The sequence below is a fragment of the Dendropsophus ebraccatus genome, chromosome 15, assembly GCF_027789765.1.
Source record: "Dendropsophus ebraccatus isolate aDenEbr1 chromosome 15, aDenEbr1.pat, whole genome shotgun sequence".
Lineage (NCBI taxonomy): Eukaryota > Metazoa > Chordata > Amphibia > Anura > Hylidae > Dendropsophus > Dendropsophus ebraccatus.
Window position 1 is genome coordinate 54,956,831 of NC_091468.1, and position 25,419 is coordinate 54,982,249.

Genomic DNA, 25,419 nt, shown 5'->3' on the forward strand with positions numbered 1-25,419 from the left:
ATAGAACGGTGCGGTTATTTTTTGGACCGTGGCCTGGTTCCAGAGCACGGCGCCGGTCTATTACCGAGCATCAGCCCACCTGTCCACAGTGTGATGTTCTGCCCTCCCCTCTGTGACACGCCTCCATTAAAATCAATGAAGCTGCGTTATAGAGGAGTGGGGGTTCCCTCCCATTGGGGGCGGACGGGCCTTCCTCAAGTGATTCAGCCTGGGCCGGTGCTCTGTAATAGACTGCCGCCGGGTGCAGGAACCAGGCCGCAGTCCAAAAAAGGACGGCACCATCGGCTTCCCTGTGCCGTTCTATTCATGTGCAACTCTTAGATGTTATCCAGGATTATAAAAACATTGCTGCTTTCATCTATAAACAGCGCCACCCTTGTCCTCAGGTTGTATGTGGTATAACGGCTTGTCTTCATTCACTTCAATGGAACTAAACTAACCGTGTGCAAAGAGAGAGCGATGCTGTATGTGGAAGAAAGCAGGTTTTTATAATCCTGAATTACTTTTTTTTTTAATAATACAACTCATGGGGCTTTGTTGATGGGAAAATAAAAAATAAAAAAAGTAAATCTTCAAACTCAGGGATGAAAAAATGTCAGAAATCACTCCCTCTGGCTCCTGTACATGGTTAAAGGGGAACTGACAGCAAGGAATTGTGTGTAGTTATCATCAGTGTAAAGGGTAGGCATTAAAGGGCAACTCCAGCAAAAAAAAAATATAAAAAAAAATTCTTTCAGATCAACTGATGTCAGAATGCGCCAAAGATTTGTAATGTACTTCTATTAAAAAAAAAATCCAGTACCTACCAGCTGCTGTATGTCCCACATATCTATATCTATAACAGCAGTAATGAGACTTGAGATTTTTTAATAAAAGTAAATTACAATTTTCTGGCACCAGTTGATCTGAAAGAAAAAATATTTAGCTGGAGTTTCCCTTTAAGGCCTTACAGAGTGGCAGCTGTGGACGGGCGAGTATACTCCAGATGTGAGCTGTTTTATATACAGTACGTAATGCTCCATCTATAAATGAAATGAATGGGTATGGCACCTGCTGCCAGATCCGCAATAAGAGTCACTTAGGCAAGACCTACTCCATTTGGACCATTACAACCTATAATCATTGTTCTCTCCCAGCGTATTACAAGTCTCAGCCTAATAATTCACCTTTTACGCTCATCTGGTTAATTTGAGGCCTCGGTAGTTTAGGATGGCGCTCTGCCCAAAACGTCTTTAATCTGACATTATTGCCAAAGAGTAGAGTAGATTTTTCGTTTACTTTCCCTACAGGTTGCCAGTCATTGTTCAGAGTTATTGATGTGGTTACCTGTCTACTTTCATCTGTATCCGGCACAGATTATAAGTCTTAATAGAGGATGCCACCTTCTGCAGAGCGTAGAGAGCTGGCACACATCATGGGGTACAACCTTTCTGGACCACTGGTTAGCGGGGTTGTTTATATTATTGGCTAAGGAAGTTTGATGTAGCCCTAGGGCCCTTAGTCCTGGGGAAACATGAATATAGGTCATAGGTGCATCCAACTTCTGCAACGCTTCCTTTGTATGTATGAAACAGGTTATCCATCAGAAGGGCGTCGCATGGTATCTGGCGTCAAGTTGTTAGCAGAAGAACCTTTAAATGGTTACTATTGTTTCATAAAACTTGTCACCATTTGATGACCTGTGTGATCTGTAACATATTTGTAAGTTACTTCTTTACTGCTACGTGCCAGTTTCCTGCAGTCTGCTGTTCTCTGCTTGTTGTTAGGCTCAGTCTGTCCTTAGTAACCGAGACCAGGACAGAACACAGGAAGTGTGTGTCCGTTTGTGTGTGTTGGGTGGCAGCTTGTTGAGTCCAGTACACTTTTATTGGCACGGCATAGTAGAGAGCAGAGTATGGCACTCGCCTCTTACTGGCATAGTGCAGTTGCTGATAGAGAGATCCCTGGGGGACACGGAAGTCGGAACCCCCTGCAATTTCATACTCGTCCTGTGAATAGGTGACAAGTTTTTTTTTTTTGTTAATCGGAAAACCCCTAACCAAATCAGGCAGGTTTCTTAAAAATCTGTTGAAAGGACAGGTATGTTCGCGTTAAGTGTTGCACATGAATAGAACGGTGCTGGTGCGGTGAAGCCGGTGCCGTGGTACCTTTTTTTTTTTAAAATTATTATTCTAATTAAGCTGTGTCATAGAGGGGCGGGGCTTTCCTTCCACTGGGGGCGGGCCGGCCCACCTTCAGTGCCCGGTAATTAGACAAACGCCATGTGTGGGAATCAGGCCGCGGTTCACAAAAAAAGGACCGCCGCATCGGCGCCGTTCTATTCATGCACGACCTATTCATGTGGACCACTTGAAGCGAATGTACCTGATGGTACATTCACTTTAAGTCCTGTAAGCTGTGTGTTCTCCATTACACCCCACAATACCTGCCCTTTTGGAGGTATTCTGACCTGCCCGTCTAGCCCCTTCTCTTGTCTTGAGCTCCATATCCTATTAACTTGGGACCAGAAAAATACATCTATTATTTATTAGGCTCCTGCACATTGTGATTACTGGTAATCTTCTTACCTTTGCCTTTAAAGGGGTACTCCAGCGTGGGGGCACTTTTGCACTGGTAACGGGGACGAGGTGGCCGAGGGAAAAGACGTCCACTCACCTCCCCGGTTCCAGCGGCGGGTCCCGCATCACGGCACTCCGGTGCCCGGTTACCGGCCGCTTCAGGGTGTCTGACGTGGGCCCGAGACGTGACGTCTCAGGTCCGCTCAGCCACTCAGTGAAGGAGGCGGGATCCCTTGGCCTCTCATCTTTTCCCTCGGCCACCTCGTCCCCGGTCCCAGCGCAAAAGTGCCCCCGCGCTGGAGTACCCCTTTAACCTCTTAAGGACATAGGACGTACCGGTACGTCCTATGTCCTCCCTTGCACTTCAAAGCGGGGCCGCGCGGCGGCCCCGCTTTGAAGTGCCGTGATCCCGGGTGCCGCGTGTAGCCCGGGACCGCCGCTATTAGCGGGCTTGGTCTGATCGCCGTGCCCGCTAATTAGCTAATCGGAGGCAGCTGTCAACGTTGACAGCTGCCTCCGATTACCGGAGGCAACGTTTCCCTGGTGTCTAGTGGGGGAGATCGCTCCTCCGGGACCTGGTCCCGGAGGAGCGATCTCCGTTACTGATGCCGGCCGGGGACGCGTCCAAGATGGCGCCGTCCTCGGCTCGGCACTCGTTCGTTTTCGGCTGCAGCAGCCGAAAGCAAACGAGTGCCGATCTCATGGATCTCTGCAGCATATCTATGCTGCAGAGATCTCAATGAGAGATCACAGTGTATATACTAGAAGTCCCCCAGGGGGGCTTCTAGTATATGTGTAAAAAAAAAAAAAAAAAGTGTTGTTAATAGTAAAAATCCCCTCCCCTAATAAAAGTCTGAATCACCCCCCTTTTCCCAGGTTTTAAATAAAAGTAAAAAAATAAATAAATAAATAAACATGTTTGCTATCGCCGCGTGCGTAATCGCCCGAACTATTAATTACATTCCTGATCTCGTACGGTAAACTGCGTCAGCGCAAAAAAATCCCAAAGTGCAAAATTGCGCATTTTTGGTCGCATCAAATCCAGAAAAAATTTAATAAAAAGCGATCAAAAAGACGTATATGGGCAATCAAGGTACCGATAGAAAGATCACATCATGGCGCAAAAAATTACACCTCACACAGCCCCATAGACCAAAGGATAAAAGCGCTATAAGCCTGGGAATGGAGCGATTTTAAGGAACGTATATTGGTTAACAACGGTTTGAATTTTTTACAGGCCATCAGATACAATATAAGTTATACATGTTATATATCGTTTTAATCGTAACGACTTGAGGAACATGCATAACAAGTCAGTTTTACCCCAGGGTGAATGGCGTAAAAACACATTTCCCCCAAATAAAAGAAATGCGTTTTTATTTTCAATTTCACCACACTTCGAATTTTTTTCTGGTTTCGCAGTGTACTTTATGCGAAAATTCAGCCTGTAATTGCAAAGTACAATTAGTGACGCAAAAAATAAGGGGTCATGTGGGTTTCTAGGTGGAAAAATGCAAGTGCTATGACCTTTTAAACACAAGGAGGAAAAACCGAAACCGTAAAAACGAAAATGGGCCATGTCCTTAAAGGGTTAAGGTACCCACCCCAGTGGTCTGCCGCCTAACACACACTGATGGCCTGTACTTTGGCTGCGTTTACACTGATCGATTATCGGTTGAATTATCGCAATAACGATCGCATTTGAGCGATAATCGTTCCGTGTAAACAAAGCAAACGATCAAGCGGCGTGCGAGAAATCGTTCATTTTGATCTTTCAACATGTTCTTAAATCGTCGTTCGCTAAAAATTTGCAGATCGCTTCACGTAAACAGTCTTTCACAGATTCACCCTATGTGAAAGATGGGCTTAAGCGATCTTAAAAACGATTGCAATAGCTTTTTTTTCTTACGAATTTTCTAATGATTTATTCGTTTAAATGCTGATCATTATAAAAACCAAATCGTTGCTTCAAAATCGGTAAACGATCGATTGGGCGAATTATCGCTTCGTGTCAACGCAGCATAAGCCTAGCCACTAAATAGAGAACGCTATCCATACCTTATTGGGGACCACCTCTGCTGTAGCTTTGGGGATTTGATATGTATCTTGTAATAACCTTCCCCTGGCAGCGCTCAGTATTGTCTGTATCTCTGTAATGATGACCCTGTGTATTATTACTCTACATCTGATAAATATGATGGATTCCCGTTCAGCTGTCATCTCCCCCTTTCTTCTTCTTCTCTGATCCAGTTCACTGCTATTGACCACAGCTGATACGGAACATAAGATGAACTCATAAACTCGGCCATGTGTACGCTTCCTTCCCGCTCCGCTATTCATAGGGTTCAGTGAACCCTACACTTGGATCTGGTTCAGTGCGGTGAGCATAGCTGATAGGGAACGTCTTCTGTATGAGTTGTGGATGGGAATTAACTAACTATTGGCCAGAAACAAGTAACAGGTTTTATTACTTTTGTTGTCTTTTTTTTTTTCTTCTTTTATAGCAATGCCAACCTTTTTATTTTATGCATCTAATTTAATCACATTTAGGATATGTTCACACAATGTATTATTTTTTTAAAAGAACGGACGCTGTTTTCAATTAAAACAGCGGCCGTTCTTTTCAGCCTGGGCGGCATTGCATTGAAATCAATGCAATACCGCCCGTTCCATGCGGTCATTGTTTGGTGCGGCCGTGCCAAATAATGATTGTCTGTTGTTCATTTTCTATGCTTACACGGATGCGGTCTGTTCAATTGTGGTGTGTATGGAGATCAGTGGGCAATGGGCTGTATAGAAATAAATGCTCCTGCGGCTGTCAAAGCTCTGACGGCCGCAGGAACGAACAGACAGTATAACAACAGCCGTTACTAAGCAATGGCTGTTGTTATACAGTGTTTGAACATAGCCTTAAAGGGGAACCTTTTTTGATTAGGATGTCCCGTTTGAGACCTAACAAGTGTCCCACTCCCCTCATCCCCACCAGAAGGAAAATTAAAGTGGTTTTTCAAGTAATATTTATTATTGACCCGTCAAGATAGGTCATCAATATCCTATCGTTGAGATGCAAACACCCAACATTCCCGCTGATCTGATGTTTACCCCAGATGTGGTGCCTCCACACACAGGAAAACAGAGCAAGGGGCAGGCTGCTCCCTACATTGTGTATTGGTCAAACTGGATTACTGCAGTTCAGCTACCAATAAAGTGAATGAGAGCTGAGCTGCAGTATACCAGAATGGCCACTACACAGTATATGGCGCTGTCTATGTCCTACTCTGCTTAAGGGTCTGTTCACAGTGAGCAAATTTGGTGGAATCCCACCTGCCTCAGTGTCAAATAATGTGTCTATGGGAGGGCTCGCTCTCATCCACTCTCACCTTAAAGAATTGACATGTCAATTCTTTGAGCGGAGAGCGGAGTCATGCAAGCCCTCCCATAGACACACTGTTCGACACTGAGGCAGGTGGGATTCCACCAAATTTGCTCACTGTGAACAGACCCTTACTGTGTATGGTGTCACTGTAGTTCTGGCTTAGTAGAGTTCTCTTACAGGCAATCTTTGAGCTTGGGATCATGCTCAGAGATGTTAGCAGATAGATAGGAGAAAGGAGGGGAGGAAGGAGGCATGCATGCTGCAGCTCAACCCAATGTCTAGAACTCTTGAGCTTGGATGGAAATTAGGATTTTAGAAATTTGGAAATGGTATCATTTGTCTGACCATGTCTGCTGCTCTGAGTATGATGTAATAACGCACATTCGAAAAATATCAGGGGGACTGGCTAAACTTAGTGTTTAGAGTCCTGACACTCATTGCAGATGGTAATAGATCAGCATCATTGACCCATTACTTGACACTTCCAATACTCACTTTAAATGTATAATTCCGTGTAACAGAGCAAAAAATTTTAAAGCCGCCCTGGCATCAACACCCGGTAGAGTATACATCTCTTTTTTTCCTTCTGATTATGCCAGGTGGATATGTGCCACTCACTTACGTTGTTATTACAACAGATCAAAAGTCTGCACTTCCTAGTTGTGTACGTGATGGGTATTTCTCAATCTGTTCCAGTCTCATCCTGTTATAGTATCTCAACAGTATTTCTTACCGGCCACTCCCTTACCCAACAATCATTTTAAAGGATTTAGAACAGGATTACCCTGTGGGCATTAGGGATGTGTGTGAGGTCTGTTTCTCTGGCATCATGTGTCGGTGTGAACGTGCCGTGACGTTGTTGATTTTGGCATAGGCCGCCCCAGTTTGGAGCGCACTTTTTCCTTCGTTTGTTTTTGTTAGTTTAGCGTAGCCTGGTAAATTTTCTTTTTTAACTAACATTCTTATTGAACCGCTAACACGTCCAGCTGTAAGGCTTCGGGTGCTTGTACGGGGCGAGTAACGGCTTCACAGGGAAAAAGGAGGAGTTTTTACTCACCGTAAACTCTCTTTCTCGTAGTCTTCATTGGGGGACACAGACACCATGGGTATAGGCTGCTGTCACTAGGAGGCTGACACTAAGAAAAAATAAAACAAGTCGGCCCCTCCCAGCAGGCTATACCCGCCCACTGGCACTGAGCTAATCCAGTAGTGAAAAGCAGTAGGAGGAGCCGAAGGAAAAAAGGAAAAAAACCAAAGTCCACCTCAAGGTCTGAAAACACAGGCCAAACGGCAACAACAACACAGACAACAAGGGGTGGGTGCTGTGTCCCCCAATGAAGACTACGAGAAAGAGAGTTTACGGTGAGTAAAAACTCCTCCTTTCTCGGGCGTCTTATTGGGGGACACAGACACCATGGGACGTCCCAAAGCAGTCCCTTGGGAGGGAAAGAGCAGAGAAGAACTTAAGGGGAAGAAGCCACCGCTGCCTGCAAGACCAAGCGGCCCAAGCTCGCATCAGCCGATGCAAAGGTGTCCACCCGGTAAAATTTCGAGAAGGTATGCAGAGACTTCCAGGTGGCGGCCTTACACACCTGAAGGGCCGAAGCCCCATGCCGGATAGCCCAGGAAGCCCCGACCGACCGAGTGGAGTGAGCCGAGACTCCGAAAGGAGGAGCCTTCCCCTTACCACTGTAAGCTCGAGAGATAGCAGAACGAATCCAGCGGGCAAGGGTCGCCTTGGACGCCGCCGATCCCTTGCGAGGACCCTCAGGGATGATGAAAAGGGAGTCAGAAGTGCGAAACGATTTAGTCCGCGCAAGGTAGATGCGCAAGGCGCGAACCACGTCTAAGTGGTGGAGCGCCCGCTCCCTCGGATGAGAGGGGGCGGGACAGAAAGAGGGGAGGATAATATCCTCATTGAGGTGAAAAGGCGACACGACCTTGGGCTGGAATGAGGCCACAGGCCGCATCACCACCTTGTCTTGATGAAAAACCAGGAAGGGAGGGCGGCAAGAAAGAGCGGCCAACTCAGATACTCGTCGAATCGACGTGATGGCCACCAGGAAGACCACCTTGAAGGAGAGAATAGACAGGGGCACGTCCCTGAGGGGTTCAAATGGAGAAGACTGCAAAGCATCCAAAACCAGGTTTAGGTCCCAGGAGGTAGTTGGACGACGATAAGGGGGGGCAAGATGTGCCACCCCCTGAAGGAAGGTCTTCACCTGAGAGATCGAAGCCAAGGGTCTCTGGAAAAAAACAGAAAGCGCGGAAACCTGACCCTTAAGGGAACTAAGGGATAAGCCTGACTCCAGTCCTGCCTGGAGGAAGGCGAGGAGCCGGGCCACCGAAAAGGAAAGCGGGTGCGCCGCGCAGGCCTCGCAATGACGGAGGTAGGCCTTCCAACAGCGATAGTAAATCCTGGCAGAAGACGACTTCCGCGCCCCGATCATGGTCCTGACGACCGCGTCCGAGAAACCCCGGGATTTCAGGACCCAGGTTTCAACAGCCACGCCGTCAAACGAAGCGACGCGAAATGCGGGTGGCAGATCGGGCCTTGACTTAGAAGATCCGGACGGTCGGGCAGACGCCAGGGGGCGTCGACGGCGAGGTTCACTAGATCCGCGTACCAGGCGCGGCGAGGCCAGTCCGGAGCCACCAAGATGATTGGAACCCCTTCCGCCTTGATTTTTCTCAGGACCCGTGGAAGGAGCGGGAGGGGAGGGAAAATGTAAGGCATGCGGAACTGCCGCCAAGGAATCACCAGAGCGTCTGACGCCAGAGCCTGAGGGTCCCGCGTCCGACAGACAAACTTCGGCAGACGTCGGTTGATCCGGGATGCCATCAGATCCACGTCGGGCGTTCCCCATCTGAGACAGATCTGGGAGAACACCTCGGGGTGCAGGGTCCATTCCCCTGGGTCCACACGTGCGCGGCTTAGGTAGTCGGCCATCCAATTGTCCACCCCCGGAATGTGGACAGCCGACAGGGCCAACACGTTTACCTCTGCCCAGGAGAGGATCAGCGCCACTTCCGCCATGGCGGCCCTGCTGCGGGTGCCGCCCTGATGATTCACGTACGCCACCGCGGTGGCATTGTCTGTCTGTACACGAACGGGGAGACCTCGGAGCTGCGCCTGCCAGTGCAGGAGAGAGAGCCTGATGGCCCGTAGTTCGAGTATGTTTATAGGAAGCCGAGACTCCTGCGGCGACCAAGTCCCCTGCGCGGTGAGAGTGTGCCACACTCCTCCCCAGCCCTGCAGGCTGGCGTCGGTGGTCACTATCTGCCAGTGGATGGGCAGGAATGAGCGACCGATGGAGAGGCTCTGAGACTGGAGCCACCATTGGAGATCCCTCCGAAGACGAGCAGGGGGACTGACCCGGCGATCCAGGGAAGGAAGAGACCTGTCCCACTGCGCCAGAAGGAATAGCTGAAGGGGACGAGAGTGGAACTGCGCAAAAGGCACTGCCTCTATTGCGGCCACCATCCTCCCCAGCACCCTCATGCAGAATCGAATGGACACCGGGCGATGACTGCAAAGGGCTCGAACCCCGGAGCGAAGGGACACCAGCTTGTCCTCCGGGAGAAAAACCCGAGCCTGAAGCGAGTCCAACCTCATCCCCAGAAACACAATGGACTGGGAGGGGGTCAAGGAAGACTTGGGTCGGTTGAGGAGCCACCCGAAACGAGAGAGAGTGTCCAACGTTATCCGGAGGCTTTCCAAATTCTGGTCCCGGGACGGGGCTTTGACCAGAATGTCGTCCAAGTAGGGTGTTACTGAAATCCCCCGGGACCGTAAAAGAGCCATGACAGCCGCCATGGTCTTTGTAAAGACACGAGGGGCCGTGGCCAGGCCGAAAGGTAGGGCCACGAACTGAAAGTGGTCCGATCCGATGGCGAAGCGAAGAAAACGCTGGTGGGAGGGAAAAATCGGAATATGGAGATACGCGTCCTGGATGTCCACCGAGGAGAGGAACTCTCCCGGCTCCAGGGACGCGATGACAGAACGCAGAGACTCCATCCGAAAATGAGATAGCCGGACGTGGCGGTTCAGTCGCTTGAGGTCCAAGATTGGACGCACCGAGCCGTCCTTCTTCGGAACTACAAAAAGGTTTGAATAGAAACCGCGGAACCGTTGGGAGGAAGGAACGGGGACGACAACTCTCTTGTTGAGGAGAGACTGGAGGGCCTGAGAGAACCCGGCCGCCAGGGAGGGAGACCGAGGCAGGCGAGAAGGGAAGAAACGGTCGCGAGGAATGGAGGAAAACTCTATCTTGTAGCCCCGAGAAACCACGTCCCGCACCCAGGCGTCCTCGACATGGGAGAGCCATGCCTCCTGGAAATGCAGGAGACGGCCGCCCACCAGCGGGGAGTCGCACGGGGGGAAACCTTCAGGAGGAGGCGGTCTTGGGAGCGCCTGACTTGAAGGGGGGCCGGAAGGAGTTCGACCTGGATTGCCAGGAAGGACGGTTCCTGGGGAAACCAGTCCTCTTGTTTTGAGAGCCCGCGTTTTTAGTGGAGGGGGCAGGCGGGAGCGACCGAAAGGAGCGAAAGGAACCCGGCTTGCGTCGGGTATCCTGACGCTTCGGGCGCTGCTGGGGAAGACTGGTACTCTTACCTCCGGTAGCGTCAGAAATTATTTCGTCCAAGCGTTTCCCAAAAAGACGGGAACCTGCAAAAGGAAGACTGGTAAGAGACCTCTTAGAGGCCGGGTCAGCCCGCCACTCACGGAGCCATAGGGAACGACGTATGGCCACAATATTAGCTGAAGCGAAGGCTGAGCTGGCTGCGGAGTCTAAGGAAGCTAGACAGATATACTGGGCCGCATCCTGTATCTGCTGAGTAAGGTCAGCCAGGTCATCAGGGGGCGCCCCAGAAAGAAGACCGTCCCTCAGTTGTTTAGCCCACACCGATATCGCCTTGGAAACCCACGTGGAGGCAAAGGTGGGCAAAAGGGAGGATCCGGAGGCCTCGAAAGCCGACCTAGCCAAGGCTTCCACCCGTCTATCGGTGGAATCCTTGAAGGAAGCCACATTGTCAAGGGGAAGCGTAGTGGCCTTAGTCAAACGGGAAACTGGAGGATCCACAGAAGGGGGGGAGGACCAGAGAGACACAAGGTCCTGCGAAAACGGATACAAGGTGTCCAAGCGTTTGGGCTTGGCAAACTTTTTATCCGGGGACTTCCAGTTCTTGGTGAGTAAAGCGTCAAATTCCTTGTGGCTTGGAAAAGAGCTACGGACACGGAGGGCGCTCCTGTCGAAACAGACCTCCCCGGATGGAGGAGGATCCGCTGAATCCTTCAACTGGAAGGTATCACGGATGGCGGCCACGAGGTTATCCACCGTGGCAGACATGTGAGGATCCTCTGAGTCAGAGGCGGAAGCCCCCTCAGAATCCGACTGGTCTCCAGGAGAATGAGACCGCCTAGCTGGGGAGATGTGGGCAGGAGCCAGACTCGACCTAGGGGAGCCTGAAGACGACCGGGAAGAGGCCGCCCGAAGGCGTTTACGGGAATGACTCCGACCGGAGCGACTGGTGGAAGGGAGAGGGCGAGCCTGAGCTGCCGCGGAAGCGGATAGACGGTCGAGGGCGGCCGCGACCGACTGGGAAAGCTCAGCCATCTGAGAGACAGAATGACAGAGGGAACGCGCCCAAGCTGGAGCTGGCTCATCCGACTCCTGGGAAGGAGGGGGATCCTGTGCAAGGGACTGAGAAGAGCAGGACTGCATGGAGCAAGCAGTGCAGAGTGGCTGAGAATGGCCAGAAGAAGATTTAGTGTTACAGGATGAACAGAAATAATAAGTAACAGAAGAAGGGGGAGGTTGCTGACGGCGAGAGGAGTCAGACCTTGACTCAGACATAATGCATATAAAGAGAAAAAAAACACAAGTGCAATCTCCTAGGTAGACAGCTTAAGAAAAAAAGGTGTCGTGTGGAAGGATTCCAGCAGAGTACCCGGAGACTGGTGACAAGCTGCAGGGGGAGAATAGAAATCCAGTGAGCCGGCAGCAAACAGACAGTAACGTAAAGTAAAGAAACCCAGAGGGCTTACCCGGGAGATTCAAGCGTCCTGAAGATGAAGCAGGAGCAGCGGCGTAAAGACCGGCAGAAACGGCTGCAGAGCAGGGTACAGTGACGGCGAGTGGACCGGAAGCCTGTATCCTGGAGCCGACGCGCGGGAATGAGGAAGCGCGGCGTCCTCAGCGCAGTGACGTCACCGCGCCTGCCCGCGCGCAAGTACTGGCGCGGCGTCCTCAGCGCAGTGACGTCACCGCGCCGGACCGCGCGCGCGCGGGAAATTCAAACAGGCGCCCGAACCGGAATGGCGCCGGGACTGGAGTGCGGCGAACGCCGCCGGAGAAAACCAGCAAGCTGCCGCTCGGGACCAGAGGGACCCAGTATCCTCCGGTACCAGGCCCAGGTGGAGGGGTGGCCGAGGAGGGGCAGGACCTGGGCGCTACAGCCGGCGGGAGAGTCGGGCGCGCGCCGGGGTCGGGGTGGCGGCAAGCACGAGCGCACACAGCGAAGGCCCGCCGAGACCAGAAACTCACCGTTCCGATGTCTTCTGGTCTTCTGCCGGCACTGTGCCACGCTGAACGCTCAACTCTGGGAGGCTGAGGGTGCAGGGGCTGGCGGAGTGAGATCCGCAATGAGGAGACAGACAGCTGAGCAGGTCTGTGTCCTGGGCGCTGAGTCCGGCCGTAGGTGACCTAGGGTAGACAGTCCCTCTATATTTAGGGTCTGTTCCCTGGTCACTTGGGGAGTGGGATCAGGGTGAGTCTAGATTACTCACCGTGCCCAACCTGTAAGGAAAAAAGGGGTTGTTAGTAATAGAAAGTAGCAGAGATGATCTGGAGCAACCAGACCTGCATCTGCCTCCTACTGACACTAAGCTAAACTGGATTAGCTCAGTGCCAGTGGGCGGGTATAGCCTGCTGGGAGGGGCCGACTTGTTTTATTTTTTCTTAGTGTCAGCCTCCTAGTGACAGCAGCCTATACCCATGGTGTCTGTGTCCCCCAATAAGACGCCCGAGAAAGGAGAATCTACTTCAATAGTCAAAGTACAATGAAGAGTACATAGCGATGGACAGAAATACTTGTTGTCAGTTCTGCTTCTATTAACATTCTGTTTCTATAATATCTATATAATATCCATTAAAGGAGAAGACCAGCGAAAATTTTTAAAGTATTGAATTGCCCCCCAAAAGTTATACAAATCACCAATATACACTTATTACAGGAAATGCTTATAAAGTGCTTTTTCCCCTGCACTTACTATTGCATCAAGGCTTCACTTCCTGGATAACATGGTGATGTCACTTCCTTGATAACATGGTAATGTCACGACCAGACTCCCAGAGCTGTGCGGGCTGTGGCTGCTGGAGAGGATGATGGCAGAGGGATGCTCAGTGTCCCTCCAGTGCCCTGTGTCCCTCAGTGTCCCCCTGCCATCATTCTCTCCAGCAGCCACAGCCCGCACAGCTCTGGGAGTCGGGGCGTGACCTCACCATGTTATCCAGGAAGTGACATCACCATGTTTATCCAGGAAGTGACATCACCATGTTTATCCAGGAAGTGACATCACCATGTTTATCCAGGAAGTGACATCACCATGTTTATCCAGGAAGTGACATCACCATGTTTATCCAGGAAGTGACATCACCATGTTTATCCAGGAAGTGACATCACCATGTTTATCCAGGAAGTGACATCACCATGTTATCCAGGAAGTGACATCACCATGTTATCCAGGAAGTGACATCACCATAATATCCAGAAAGTGAAGCCTTGATGCAGTAGTAAGTTCAGGAAAAAAAAACACTTTATAAGCATTTCCCGTAATAAGTGTATATTGGGGATTTGTATAACTTTTGGGGGGCAATACAATACTTTAATAAAAAATTTCCCGGACTTCTCCTTTAACAAATAGTCTATTAGTTACCTTTCCTCGCTCCCCTACGTCATCTTTGGGTCTCGGCTGAGCAATTCCGCCTCCAATTCCCAGACGAACTAATCTGGCAATGGCAGCCTGCTCGGCCAATCACTGGCCATGACGCTGTCCTGTCTCGGTCAGTGATTGGCTAATCGGGCTTATACTGCTAGACAAGTATGTTTCGGGAGCGGAGGCGGGATCGCTCAGCCAGGACCTGAAGATGAAGTAGGAGGACATGGGAGGTACACGCAATTGTGAGAATAGGCTGTTTATGTTATCACCCAGGGCAGCAACATATTAAAAGTAAATTTCAAGCGGAATACCCCTTTAACAACTTCAGTGCAAATGATTGCATCAAACACAGCCTAATTGTAGAGGAGATTGCTGATGGCATAATCAATGGATATTGTCACCATAAGGGATATCCCACAGTCCAAGAACTATTTCTAAGGCTGGACAGGCTTTCTAGGCTTTCATATGTATAGTATTTCTTCTAATGATCCTGTCAGGGCTGGGCGACTAATCGAATTAATTTGATTAATCAATGTGTAAATTCGATTTTCAAAAAAAGTGCCCTCTAAGCTGCAGGGGAAGGAGTGGCGCTCTAGGCAAGCTGTTCCTTCTGCAGGTCAGCGCACCCGCACCCAATAATGCTCCTCACTACTATTGCTACTACTACCCCCATTCCTGATACTACTACTCCCAATACTGATCCATCTACAATTGCTTCTACTACCCCCATTCCTGATGATACTACTCTCAATACTTCTCCTCATAACTATTGCTACTACTACCCCCATTCCTGATACTACTACTCCCAATACTGCTCCTCACAACTATTGCTACTACTACCCCCATTCCTGATAATACTACTCCCAATACTGATCCCTCTACTATTGCTTCTACTACCACTCCCATTCCTGATAATACTACTCCCAATACTGCTCCTCACAACTATTGCTACTACTACCCCCATTCCTGATAATACTACTCCCAATACTGCTCCTCACTACTATTTCTTCTACTACCCCCAATCCTGATACTACTACTCCCAATACTGCTCCTCACTACTATTGCTTCTACTACCCCCATTCCTGATACTACTACTCCCAATACTGCTCCTCACTACTATTGCTTCTACTACCCCCATTCCTGATACTACTACTCCCAATACTGCTCCTCACTACTGTTGCTACTACTATTCCTGATACTAGTAGTCCCACTACTGCTTCCATTCCTGATACTAGTACTCCCACTACTATTGTTACTACTAGGCCCCTATTACTATGCCTTTACTACAATACCCATCATAATTAGCACAAAAAAGGATTTAAATAGAGATTATATTTTTTGGCCATATCGCACAGCCCTAGGTTCTATTATCAGTAGGCAGAAACATTCACTGCCGATATTAGGCCTGTGTGAAACTTCCAGCAGTCAGTCGACAAACGAGAAATCGCTTGTTCTCCAGTTGATCACATCTTGTGTGGGATGTTAAATCCAATGCAATGTCTGTGTGTCCAGGCTGCTGCTGTCATGATGGCTTCTCCTTAGAACTGGCAGACACTGATGATGAGGAGTGTGTGATTCCCCTTGCTCCCTGTACACTGCCAAGTGCAGTACAGCCTGTGTGATCTGCCCTCCCTGAAGACTTGGATGTTTTTTTTTCTCCTCTCTGATCTGTACAACCAGGAGCAGCATGCTCTCACGCTGTCAGATCTTCATCAGATTTATCAGGACAGACAGCTATGCGCAGGGTTACACAGGATCTACGTAAGCAAATTGAACAATAAATAGATTCAGACCATATCCTTTAAAGTTTTATTTATAAAAAAAGAAACCCCATCTGCAAAAAATATATTGTATTTAATTATATTGTGTTTTTAGTGTGGCATAGTTGATCCAATTACTCTCTTTTTCTCCCAGGGAATCATGGCTAAAAAAGGTGAGACTACAGAGGACTATCCCATGGAAATCCATGAGTACCTGGTGGCCTTTAATGACTCTGTTGGAAGCGTAGATGAAATGTTAAACAAGATGATGTCTGTCTCCAGGTCTGAGCTTCTCCAGAAAGTAAGTTGTAAACACTGTGCAAACCTGCAATTTAAAGAAAATGCACCTTACCTTACATCTATAATGTGATGCGTTTTCGGCAGACCCAAGACCCAGATTTGCAATGATATGAATAGTAATCTAATCTTGCGTTATTTTGGGCCAAATTTTGCAGCCATTGCAGAGGCACTAAAATGTGGCTGCAATATTCCTTCTAGAATAAGCTTCTGTGTATACTGGAGTGAAGGTATTCTGACCTGTATGTTACCTGCATGCCGTGACGTCACTACAGATAACTTCCGACATATTAAAAGTTATTGATCACAGAGGGTCTCATGGCTGAGACCCATTCTTGTCTGAAGATATGGCCTCAGAGAGGTTGCAACAGTGCAATGCACTCCCTGGCCGGCACATCATTTCATCAAGAATTTTGGTAATCTCTCCCTATATCTCTTGATCAGAGTGGGTCTCAGCAGTGAGATCCGCTGTGATCATTACTTTTGACTTAGTTGTAGTGACAGCGCCCATTCATGCATTTTTTTTTTCTCTCTCTGCAGGCTCCATATGTAATTGACAGTTTTTGTAATCTTGGTTTCAGAAAGAATAGGCATCACTTGCAATGATATGAGCCACCCTCAGGAGCACTGCACTCTTTTTAAGCTCGGGAGCTCTGCACCCTGTTCACAAGCCGTATTGTGGATAGGCTCACATTTTCCCACAGTCCTGACCTATAGGACCAAAAAAATATATATACGACCATAGAAGAAAATGCTAGATCAGGAGGAAATTAATCCCTGTGGCCTCTGGAAGATGTCTACCAAATAGTGTCAGTAATCTGCAGACTGGCATAAGGCCTTCTAACATCCTTTTTCACTCATAGGCTGAAGGAGTACATTGACATATCTTCAAAACATTATTTAGACATATACTGTGGCGGATCTATTAATTTAAAGGACTACTTTCACGGAAATTTTTTTTTTTAGCTTATTTAACACACATTACAACGTTATATAACTTTGTAATGTGTGTAAATAAGCTGTCTGGCCCCCTTCCCCCACTTTCCGACCATTCAGACCATTGTTAACAAATATATGTTCCTTAAAATCGCTCCATTCCCAGGCTTATAACACTTTTATCCTTTGGTCTATGTGGCTATGTGAGGTGTAATTTTTTGCGCCATGATGCGTTCTTTCTATCAGTACCTTGATTGCGCATATACAACTTTTTGATCGCTTTTTATTACAATTTTTCTGGATTTGATGCGACCAAAAATACGCACTTTTGGACTTTGGGATTTTTTTCCGCTTACGCCATTTACCGTGCGAGATCAGGAATGTGATTAATTAATAGTTTGGGCGATTATGCATGCGGCGATACCAAACATGTTTATTTATTTTTATTTATAACATGGGAAAAGGGGAGTGATTCACACTTTTATAAGGGGAGGGGATTATTTATTAACAACAACACTTTTTTTTTTTACACTTATACTAGAAGCCCCCCTGGGGTTAGTTATTCCCCCTGGGGGACTTCTAGTATAACCACACTGATCTCTCATTGAGATCTATGCTGCCTTTTTTTTAAGGGATTTCAATCTATTCTTTGAACTATAACTGAAACCTATGAATAAGCCCCTATAATTTCTAGGTTTAGGCTGCATTGAGCAGAGTTCAGCAGGTTGTTCGGCCGACAATCAGAAATGCCAGCGTGATGGTTGATAAAATATACTGTATACCAGGTCTGAGCGTTCTCACTGCATCCTAGCTCTGATCTAAGACAGAGTTGCTCATCGCTGTGTGACACTTTGCTGGCCAATATGTCCTCTCTTTATGCTCAGAACAGGTTACATTTGATGTGTTCCTATTCTTGGAAGAATATACCTTGATAAACCTTTTATCGCTCTGTAAGCCTGATGGTGTCAGTAATGTTCTGCCGTGAATATACATTGTGGCCAGATGCCAGATATCTGTGTCATGAACTGAATTTGATAAAGAAAATATACATTCACAGCGATTCAACCTGCAGTGCAGTTTCTTAAAGGGAACCTGTCACCCCCCGTACCGGGGTGACAGGCTCCCGACCCCCCGTTAGAGACCCCTATACTCACCTCATCCCGCCGGGTCCCGCTTCTGGAGGTGGTCGGGTCCCGGAGATCTCAGCCGCTGCAGCCCGGCGCGCGCGCTGAGAGATGAGTCCAACACCCATAGAGAATGACAGGAGAGTCCAGCGCTCCGTCATTCTCTATGAGCATTGGACTCATCTGTCAGCGCGCGCGCCGGGCTGCAGCGGCTGAGATCTCCGGGACCCGACCGAATCCAGAAGCGGGACCCGGCGGGATGAGGTAAGTATAGGGGTCTCTAACGGGGGGTCGGGAGCCTGTCACCCCGGCACGGGGGGTGACAGGTTCCCTTTAAAGAAGAACTACCACTATACATGGAAAAAAAAAAAAAAAACCCATGGCAGATCGTTTTTAGTTTTACCTAAATATTTCTGTACTGGGGATTACAGAGGCAGCGTAACATAACAGTAAAAAAAAAAAAAAAAAAACGCCCCAAAAAAACAACTTTTTATTGTTTCCTCCTAAAGAGAATCTACAAAATAGTTTGATAACTCATGTGTAAAAAAACAAACAAATATTGACTTTTTGCTCTGCCACACAATTCTCGGGTCAGGAAGGGGTTGACTTTCAATATCTTGGACCAGTCTCTCTGACATGATGGGTTTCCTCTCTGTGATCCACCTATTTTTAGGGATTGGCAGATGTCAATAACCCCTTTTAAAGGGGTTGTTCACTAAAAAAAAAAAAAAAATTCTTTCAAATCAACTGAAAGTGCCAGAGATTAGTAATTTCCTGACATGGACAGAGGTGGCAGCAGAGAGCACTGTGTCAGACTGGAAAGAATACACCACTTCCTGCAGGACATACAGCAGCTGATAAGTACTGGAAAGCTTGAGATTTTTTTTTAATAGAAGTAAATTACAATTTTCTGGCACCAGTTGATTTAAAAGATTTGAAAGAAAAGGATTGTGGTAAACAACCCTTTCAGGATACATTCACACTTACCGGATCCGCAGCATATTTTATTTAAACAACTGAACACAGCATCAAATCTGCAGCATCAAATCTGCAGCCGATCCTGTAGGTGTGAACACGCCCTTAATTAAAGTAAATCTCCCAACTTTATTTACTTTATAATGTTGCAATTTTTTTTTAAAATCTTCTAGTGATTTCCCCATTACCTAGTGAAGGGTTCAGCCCATGTCAGTGCTCTGGTTTTCATCTGCCACAGTGTGGCTGCCCCTCGAGCTTCACTTTCACACACGGTTCCTGGATCATGCCTGCGTACTCTTGCCCAGGAGTCCTCCGCCTCACGTCATGTTCAGCCCATAGACTTTATTCACTCCGAGGGCCAATAAAATCCCTCAGACTCCCACCCGCTCCTCAGTGGACTGTGTGTTCCAGCTCTAGCGTTTACAGTCAACTCATTTCCTGCCTTTTTCAGTGTTGACATATAGCGCTCAACCACATCAGACCTGTGGGATGTTATAGTAACAGCCTGGGCCTTAGGAAGCCGTCCAACAGAGGTGCGGGCCGTCACAACATTTATAAATAAATACTTTGTGTTCTTCCATAAACGCGGTTCACAAGCTCCCTGGCACGGCCAGCTAAGCACCTCTTTAATAGCTTTTAGTGTGGGAGGATGGGGGAGGTCTACGTTTCAGGCATTATGTCAGTGTTTTTCTTTTGTTGCAGATAGATCCACTGGAACAAGCAAAATTAGACTTGGTGTCTGCCTACACCCTAAATTCTCTCTTCTGGGGTAAGGGCCGCCTTATTACTGATCCTACAAAGCGGAAATTTGGAAAAATGTTCTATATTAATATACTTTATTTTTTTATTTAGTATACCTGACGACGCAAGGGGTTAATCCTAAAGAGCATGCGGTGAAAGGAGAGCTGGTAAGAGAAGCCATAGAGACTAAATAAATCTACAATGTATATTCATACATATATACCTTCTCCAGAAGACCACCTCTTATCTGGAGATGATATATCCTGTGTATATAGTGACATTTTAAAGTGTTACTGTCGTTTTATTTATTTATTTTTTTCAGAAATCGATAGTACAGGTGATTTTAAGAAACTTTGTAATTAAGTTTATTACCCGAAAAATGCATTTTTATCATGAAAAAGCAGTTTGAAGCTCTCCCCCTGTCTTCATTGTTCTCTATGGAGAGAGGAGGGGTGGAGGGAGATGAGGCACCAAAACAGGACAACAAGGAGTTAATTTACAGGTACATCACTGGGCTATCTCCTCTGAGGTCAGCACTGACCTCTGAATATCTGCTTTCACACAGCTCCCGCAGTGTAATCCTTTGTTCTCTGCTGGTGACTTATTTCCCCCCTCCCCTCTCCATAGAACAGACAGGGATGTAAAAGAGATTTCCTGATAATGAGCAGTGGATGAGAGAAATGAGGGGGGGGGGGACCTGGGGAAAGTCTTTTTGAATGCAGATAATGGCATATTTGCCTAATAAACCCAATTACAAAGTTTCTTAAAATCGTCTGTACCATTGATTTCAGCAAAAAAAAAAAAATTTAAAAGACAGTGACGCTTAAGGTTTATATGTTTTGTAATCTGTTAGTCTGGTGCTCTAGGTCCTGTTGGTTGGATTGACTGGTGCTGTTTTTTGTGTTTTAAGCAGAAAGCAGCAGCTCAGAGCGGGGGAGACTAAATAGATAATAACAAGTATGGAAGGATTTGTTAGTCTCACCATGGGCAGCAACGTTTTGTTTGAGTGGAATACCCCTTTAATTATATGCAAGATACCAAGAACCTAAAAATCTTGAGTACATATTGGGAACAATTGAATTGACAATTGGGAACATTTTGATTGACTAGACTCCTTTACTCCAGGACATGCTGTCTTCAGTCTCGGCTTGAAATATATCATTCAACACATTCTCCACAGGCTACGTGATTATTGTTACCTGCTAATTATTGTATATTTTAGATCCAGACTAGATAGTCACTAGGGTGTGCCCATCTACTTTGGCTTCGTCTTAAGCCCTGATTTAATTCCTGGAAATCTGGTACCATGCGGGTACAGCCGCATCGAGAACAGACTGCACCGAGAACATTACCTCTAATTTAAGGTGGCAGATTATAAGGAGAGAAATTCACACTCCGCTCATTGATTTTACTACTTCCTATATATCAATTAATAAGCCATAGGCATATGATTTGTGCCCATAACATAAGGTATATGTATGTAGGCGATGGCCTCTAGTGCTCAATTGTCTAGAAAAGATGTTGCCCAGCCTTTCACTCACCCTTAGGCTGCATTCACATGTTCTGTGTTCTGTCCTTGAAACATGGACGGTCAATGCCTGTCCTGGGGTGTTCACCCGCACAGAGTTCCAAACAGTTTTCCCACTCCCAGCATGATATTGACACCTCATATCAAAAGCGGGGAAACTGTTTGAAACTCTGCGGCACTGTAATGACAGAGGCATGCGGCTGTGTCATTACAATTCTGCAGAGATTCAAACTGTTTCCTCCCTCCCGGCATGGTTTTAACTTATCATGCTGTGCAGGAAAACAGTCCAGGACAGGCATTCACCATCCGTGTTTCACGGACAGAACACAGAATGTGTGAATGCAGCCTTAGTAGCATTCATATTTATGTTCTGTAGCACTGTATCTCTCCCCGTCCCCCCCAATGATTTTACGACAGTATCAATGTTATATTTGGGTTCTGTACTGGTTAATATACTAAATAACTAGAGATGAGCGAACCTTGAGCATGCTCGAGTCCATCTAAGGCTATATGGAAAACATGGATATAGTCATTGGCTGTATCCATGTTTTCCAGACAACCCTAGAGCTTTATCCAATTTCAGCAGCCCCCGCTAATCAAATACCGAACGATCGGGTTCGGATGGAGTCAAACCTGAACGCGGTTCACTCATCTCTATAACCAAATAGATCATTCATACTATATACACGTATATCGAAGAGAATGATCCAAGCCAGCAAACGTGGAGGGTGCACAGGTTCCTTACTCTGTGCTCTATTAAACAATTCAGCAGCAAAAAAAATAAATAAATAAAGGAATAATAAAGGAAGCATTTTGATCCTTCTTTTTAATATTAAAAAGAAAAATGGGTCAAAATAAATGCACACAAATGCATCCGTTTTCCATCCGTTTTTTTATACATTATTTGCAAAAAACAGATTGCAAAAACTTGTGAAACCAGCCTTATCCTTAGGGCCCTATTATACCAACAGATTATCTGACAGATTTTTTTAAGCCAAAACCAGGAATGGATTGGAAAAGAGGATAAATCTTAGGGTGGCATTACATGGGCTGAGCAGGGCCCGATAATACCTGTAAACGAGCGCCGATCTGCTAGATCGTCGCTCGTTTACTGGGCCTACACAGCCCGATAATCGTTTACCAAGAGCTGCAAGGACATCGTTACCGATGTCTTTGCAGCCCTTGCTAAACTGGCATACATTACCCATCCACGTTCCAGGGCTGCTCATACCAGCTGCCTGCCAGCTGATAGGCCGCTCAGCCAATCACAGGCCGGGACCTGGCTGAACGACGTATCAGCTGACAGGCCGCTGTGAAGCTAGAGCGCGTGCGGGACCTGGGGAGAAGCGGACGGCAGGAGCAGCCCTGGAACGTGGATAGGTAATGTATATCGTTAGTCGCCGCCTGTGCACCGCTATTACACGCAGCGGTGCGAGGTCGGCGCCCGACAAAAATAGGTTCTAACCTATGTCAACGATCAGCATCGGCTGACCGTTGCATCGTTGCATTTATAGTCCGTTCCTGGCTTTGGCTCAAAAAAAAAAAAAAAAAAAAAAAAATCTGTCAGATAATCTGTTAGTGTAATAGGACCCTTAGGGCCCTTTTACACAGCATCTTTACCAGCAATACAGCCCTGTGTAATGGGCCTAGCCACTAGTTGGTCGCACATCTCTCCGTGTAATAGGGAATGTGGGGCCAATGGCTGGTTGCCAGAAAGATGTTACATGTGATGTATGCGATGGTAAGAAGCAATAACCGGGAGGCGGCTACGCTCCTGTCTATAGTATACGCATTTGAAGTATTACACTTTATGGTCCCTTTACCAACATAAAGCCAGTACTGTTTTACCAGGAGACGTTCCTTCTATTAGATGATATCTGGGAACTTGTTGTAAGGGTTAAATCAATCAGAGTTCCGGCCGATCCAAGGCTTTATAACCGAGATTAAATATTTGAGTTGTATATGTATTTTCTGCCTTCCTTTGAGTGGTATATGCTTTAAAACATTACAAGTGAAAAGAAGAGCTATGGACTCCTGCAGCTGCGAGCGTAAATTATACAGCTGCGGCCTGTAACGTTATATTCTCAGCGCCTTGTAACAGTATATATCTTGTAGACGCTGTAGGAATGAGAGCTGTGCAGGCCGCGCCACCATCCATCATTTCTACAAAGAGAAACCATGACAAATAAAATAATTAGAACAGCAAAGTTTAGCGCATAGCCAAAGACCAGAGATTAGGACGTAAGCCAGTCGGACTTGGATCATTTCCTTCAGCGCTACGATCTGCAGTCGGCTGGTGGCTTCCCTCTGTGAGATGACCTTTTGGTAAGTGAGTATTATATATGATGGTAGCCGAGCATTGTAGGGAGGCAGAGGATATCTACGGGAGGCATATCAAAAGAGCGGAGTCCGGTATGGAGATGATGAACTAGTGTGAAGTAGAGAGACGTCACTGTGATTTATTTATCCCCTCTCACAGCCTTCTAGAGTTTCACTTTTTTATTTTTTTTTACGGGCTGCAAGAAAAAAAAAATAGTATTACTGCATTATTCTTGAGGGGATTGTAGAAGCTAAATGCCTTAGCAATTAAAGGGGTTTTCTGACTATAGAATAGAAGAAAATTGCATGGAGGCAGGGATTAGGAGTGGTGCCTTCGATTACGAGCATAATTCGTTCCCGGACTGGGTTCGTAATCCAAATTCACTCTTAAACCAAAGCAAAACTTCCCATAAGAAATCACTGAAATGCAGACAATTGGTTTCACACCTCCAAAAAAATATTTTTTTTATTCTAAATAACATGTAAAACAAATGAAACAAAGATTTAGAAAACGCTGGATATGTGATATTATAAGTTACTGCACAGTATAGCAATCAGCATGTGGTGTATAATGTACAGTGAGTGCATAAACCTGATAACACAGCAGCAGTTTGTAGATACAGGATGGAACTTCAGATCCCTGAATGGCTGAGTGTGAGTGCAGGCACAGTATAGCAGCAGTGTGTATAGCTGAGTGTAAGTGCAGGCACATTATAGTAGGAATGGAGAGGATAGGAAACACAAGGGCTGATATAGACTGCAGGGAGCATGACTGAATGAGCAGGACATATGTGGGCACAGTATAGCAGCACTCTCTGGCCCGGGAGAGAGGGGTTACAGCTATGGGGAGATTGCCTTTACAGTCCTGTCCCCTGATGCAAGCCCCAGCCTGAATTGGATCTGCTATGATTTGGAAGGTGAGGGAGACTTCCTGGGTTAGAGTATAGAGCTGTAGACCCCGCTATGCAGACCATGCCACTCCTCCACTCACCCTCCCACCTAGTACAGGGAGCTCTTAAACCAAGTTACAATTTTGAAATACTTCTTGCAAAACGCTCTCAATCCAAGTTACTCTTAAACCAATGTACCACTGTATTGGCATTGCTGTTCTACAAGCCCAATTATTCTTTCTCTAATCTGTCAGATTGGAAACATAAGGGCTCACAGAAACTGCAGGGAGTATGAAGGAATGAGCAGGGCAGATGTGGGCACATACAGGCAGCACTCTCTGTCCAGGGATAAAGGGGTTACAGCTATGAAGAGATTACTTCCACAGTCCTGTCCTCTGATGCAAGCCCCAGCCTGAAGTGGATCTGTTACTTTTAAACCAAGGTACCATTGTACTCCCTTAGCCTATTGCTCCAGCGCACATTATCCCTGGTGGAGGTGCCCTGGGATGTCTCCTAACCTCTACAGGGGATTTGCAATATAATTTGGATCCGTGAAAGTCTCCCACCTAGGACTGAGGTCTCTTTAGCTCATTTTATGGCCAACAGTGCTAACTAATAGATACGTTCCACGCCTGACATGATGTGTCAGTATCATGCCGGGAGTGGGGAAACTCTTTGAATCGATGCAGCACTGTAATGACAGAGACAATATCTGACATTTTTTTGAGACCAAACCCAGTAATGGATCTGAAAAGAGGAGAAATCTCAGTCTTTCCTTTCTGACCTGTTCTCTGTTTATAATCTGTTCCTGGCTTTGGCTTCAATGGCCTGTCAGGTAAATCTGTGTGTGTAATTGGGCCCTAATAGAGAGGACCCTCCATGCTGTCCATGGAAAGGCACAATGGAACAACATCCTTACAGTGCCATAGAAATGTCTGGGCAGTGCAGATGCAAGCAGTGCTAGCATAATAGA

General features: G+C 47.0%; 1 protein-coding gene across 2 annotated transcripts in view; it reads left to right on the top strand.

The window, feature by feature from the left end:
- Positions 1 to 25,419, top strand: part of C1D (C1D nuclear receptor corepressor) — a 32,344-nt gene that overhangs the window by 1,972 nt on the left and 4,953 nt on the right. The window contains exons 2-5 of one of the 2 annotated variants that reach the window (XM_069954838.1): positions 1,290 to 1,441; positions 15,791 to 15,937; positions 19,671 to 19,737; positions 19,821 to 19,876. In XM_069954838.1, coding sequence (XP_069810939.1) covers positions 1,376 to 1,441; positions 15,791 to 15,937; positions 19,671 to 19,737; positions 19,821 to 19,876 — 336 coding nt within the window. In that variant the 5' untranslated portion in view covers positions 1,290 to 1,375. The remainder of the gene's footprint in view (positions 1 to 1,289; positions 1,442 to 15,790; positions 15,938 to 19,670; positions 19,738 to 19,820; positions 19,877 to 25,419) is intronic. The other variant, XM_069954839.1, reaches the window with a different exon arrangement.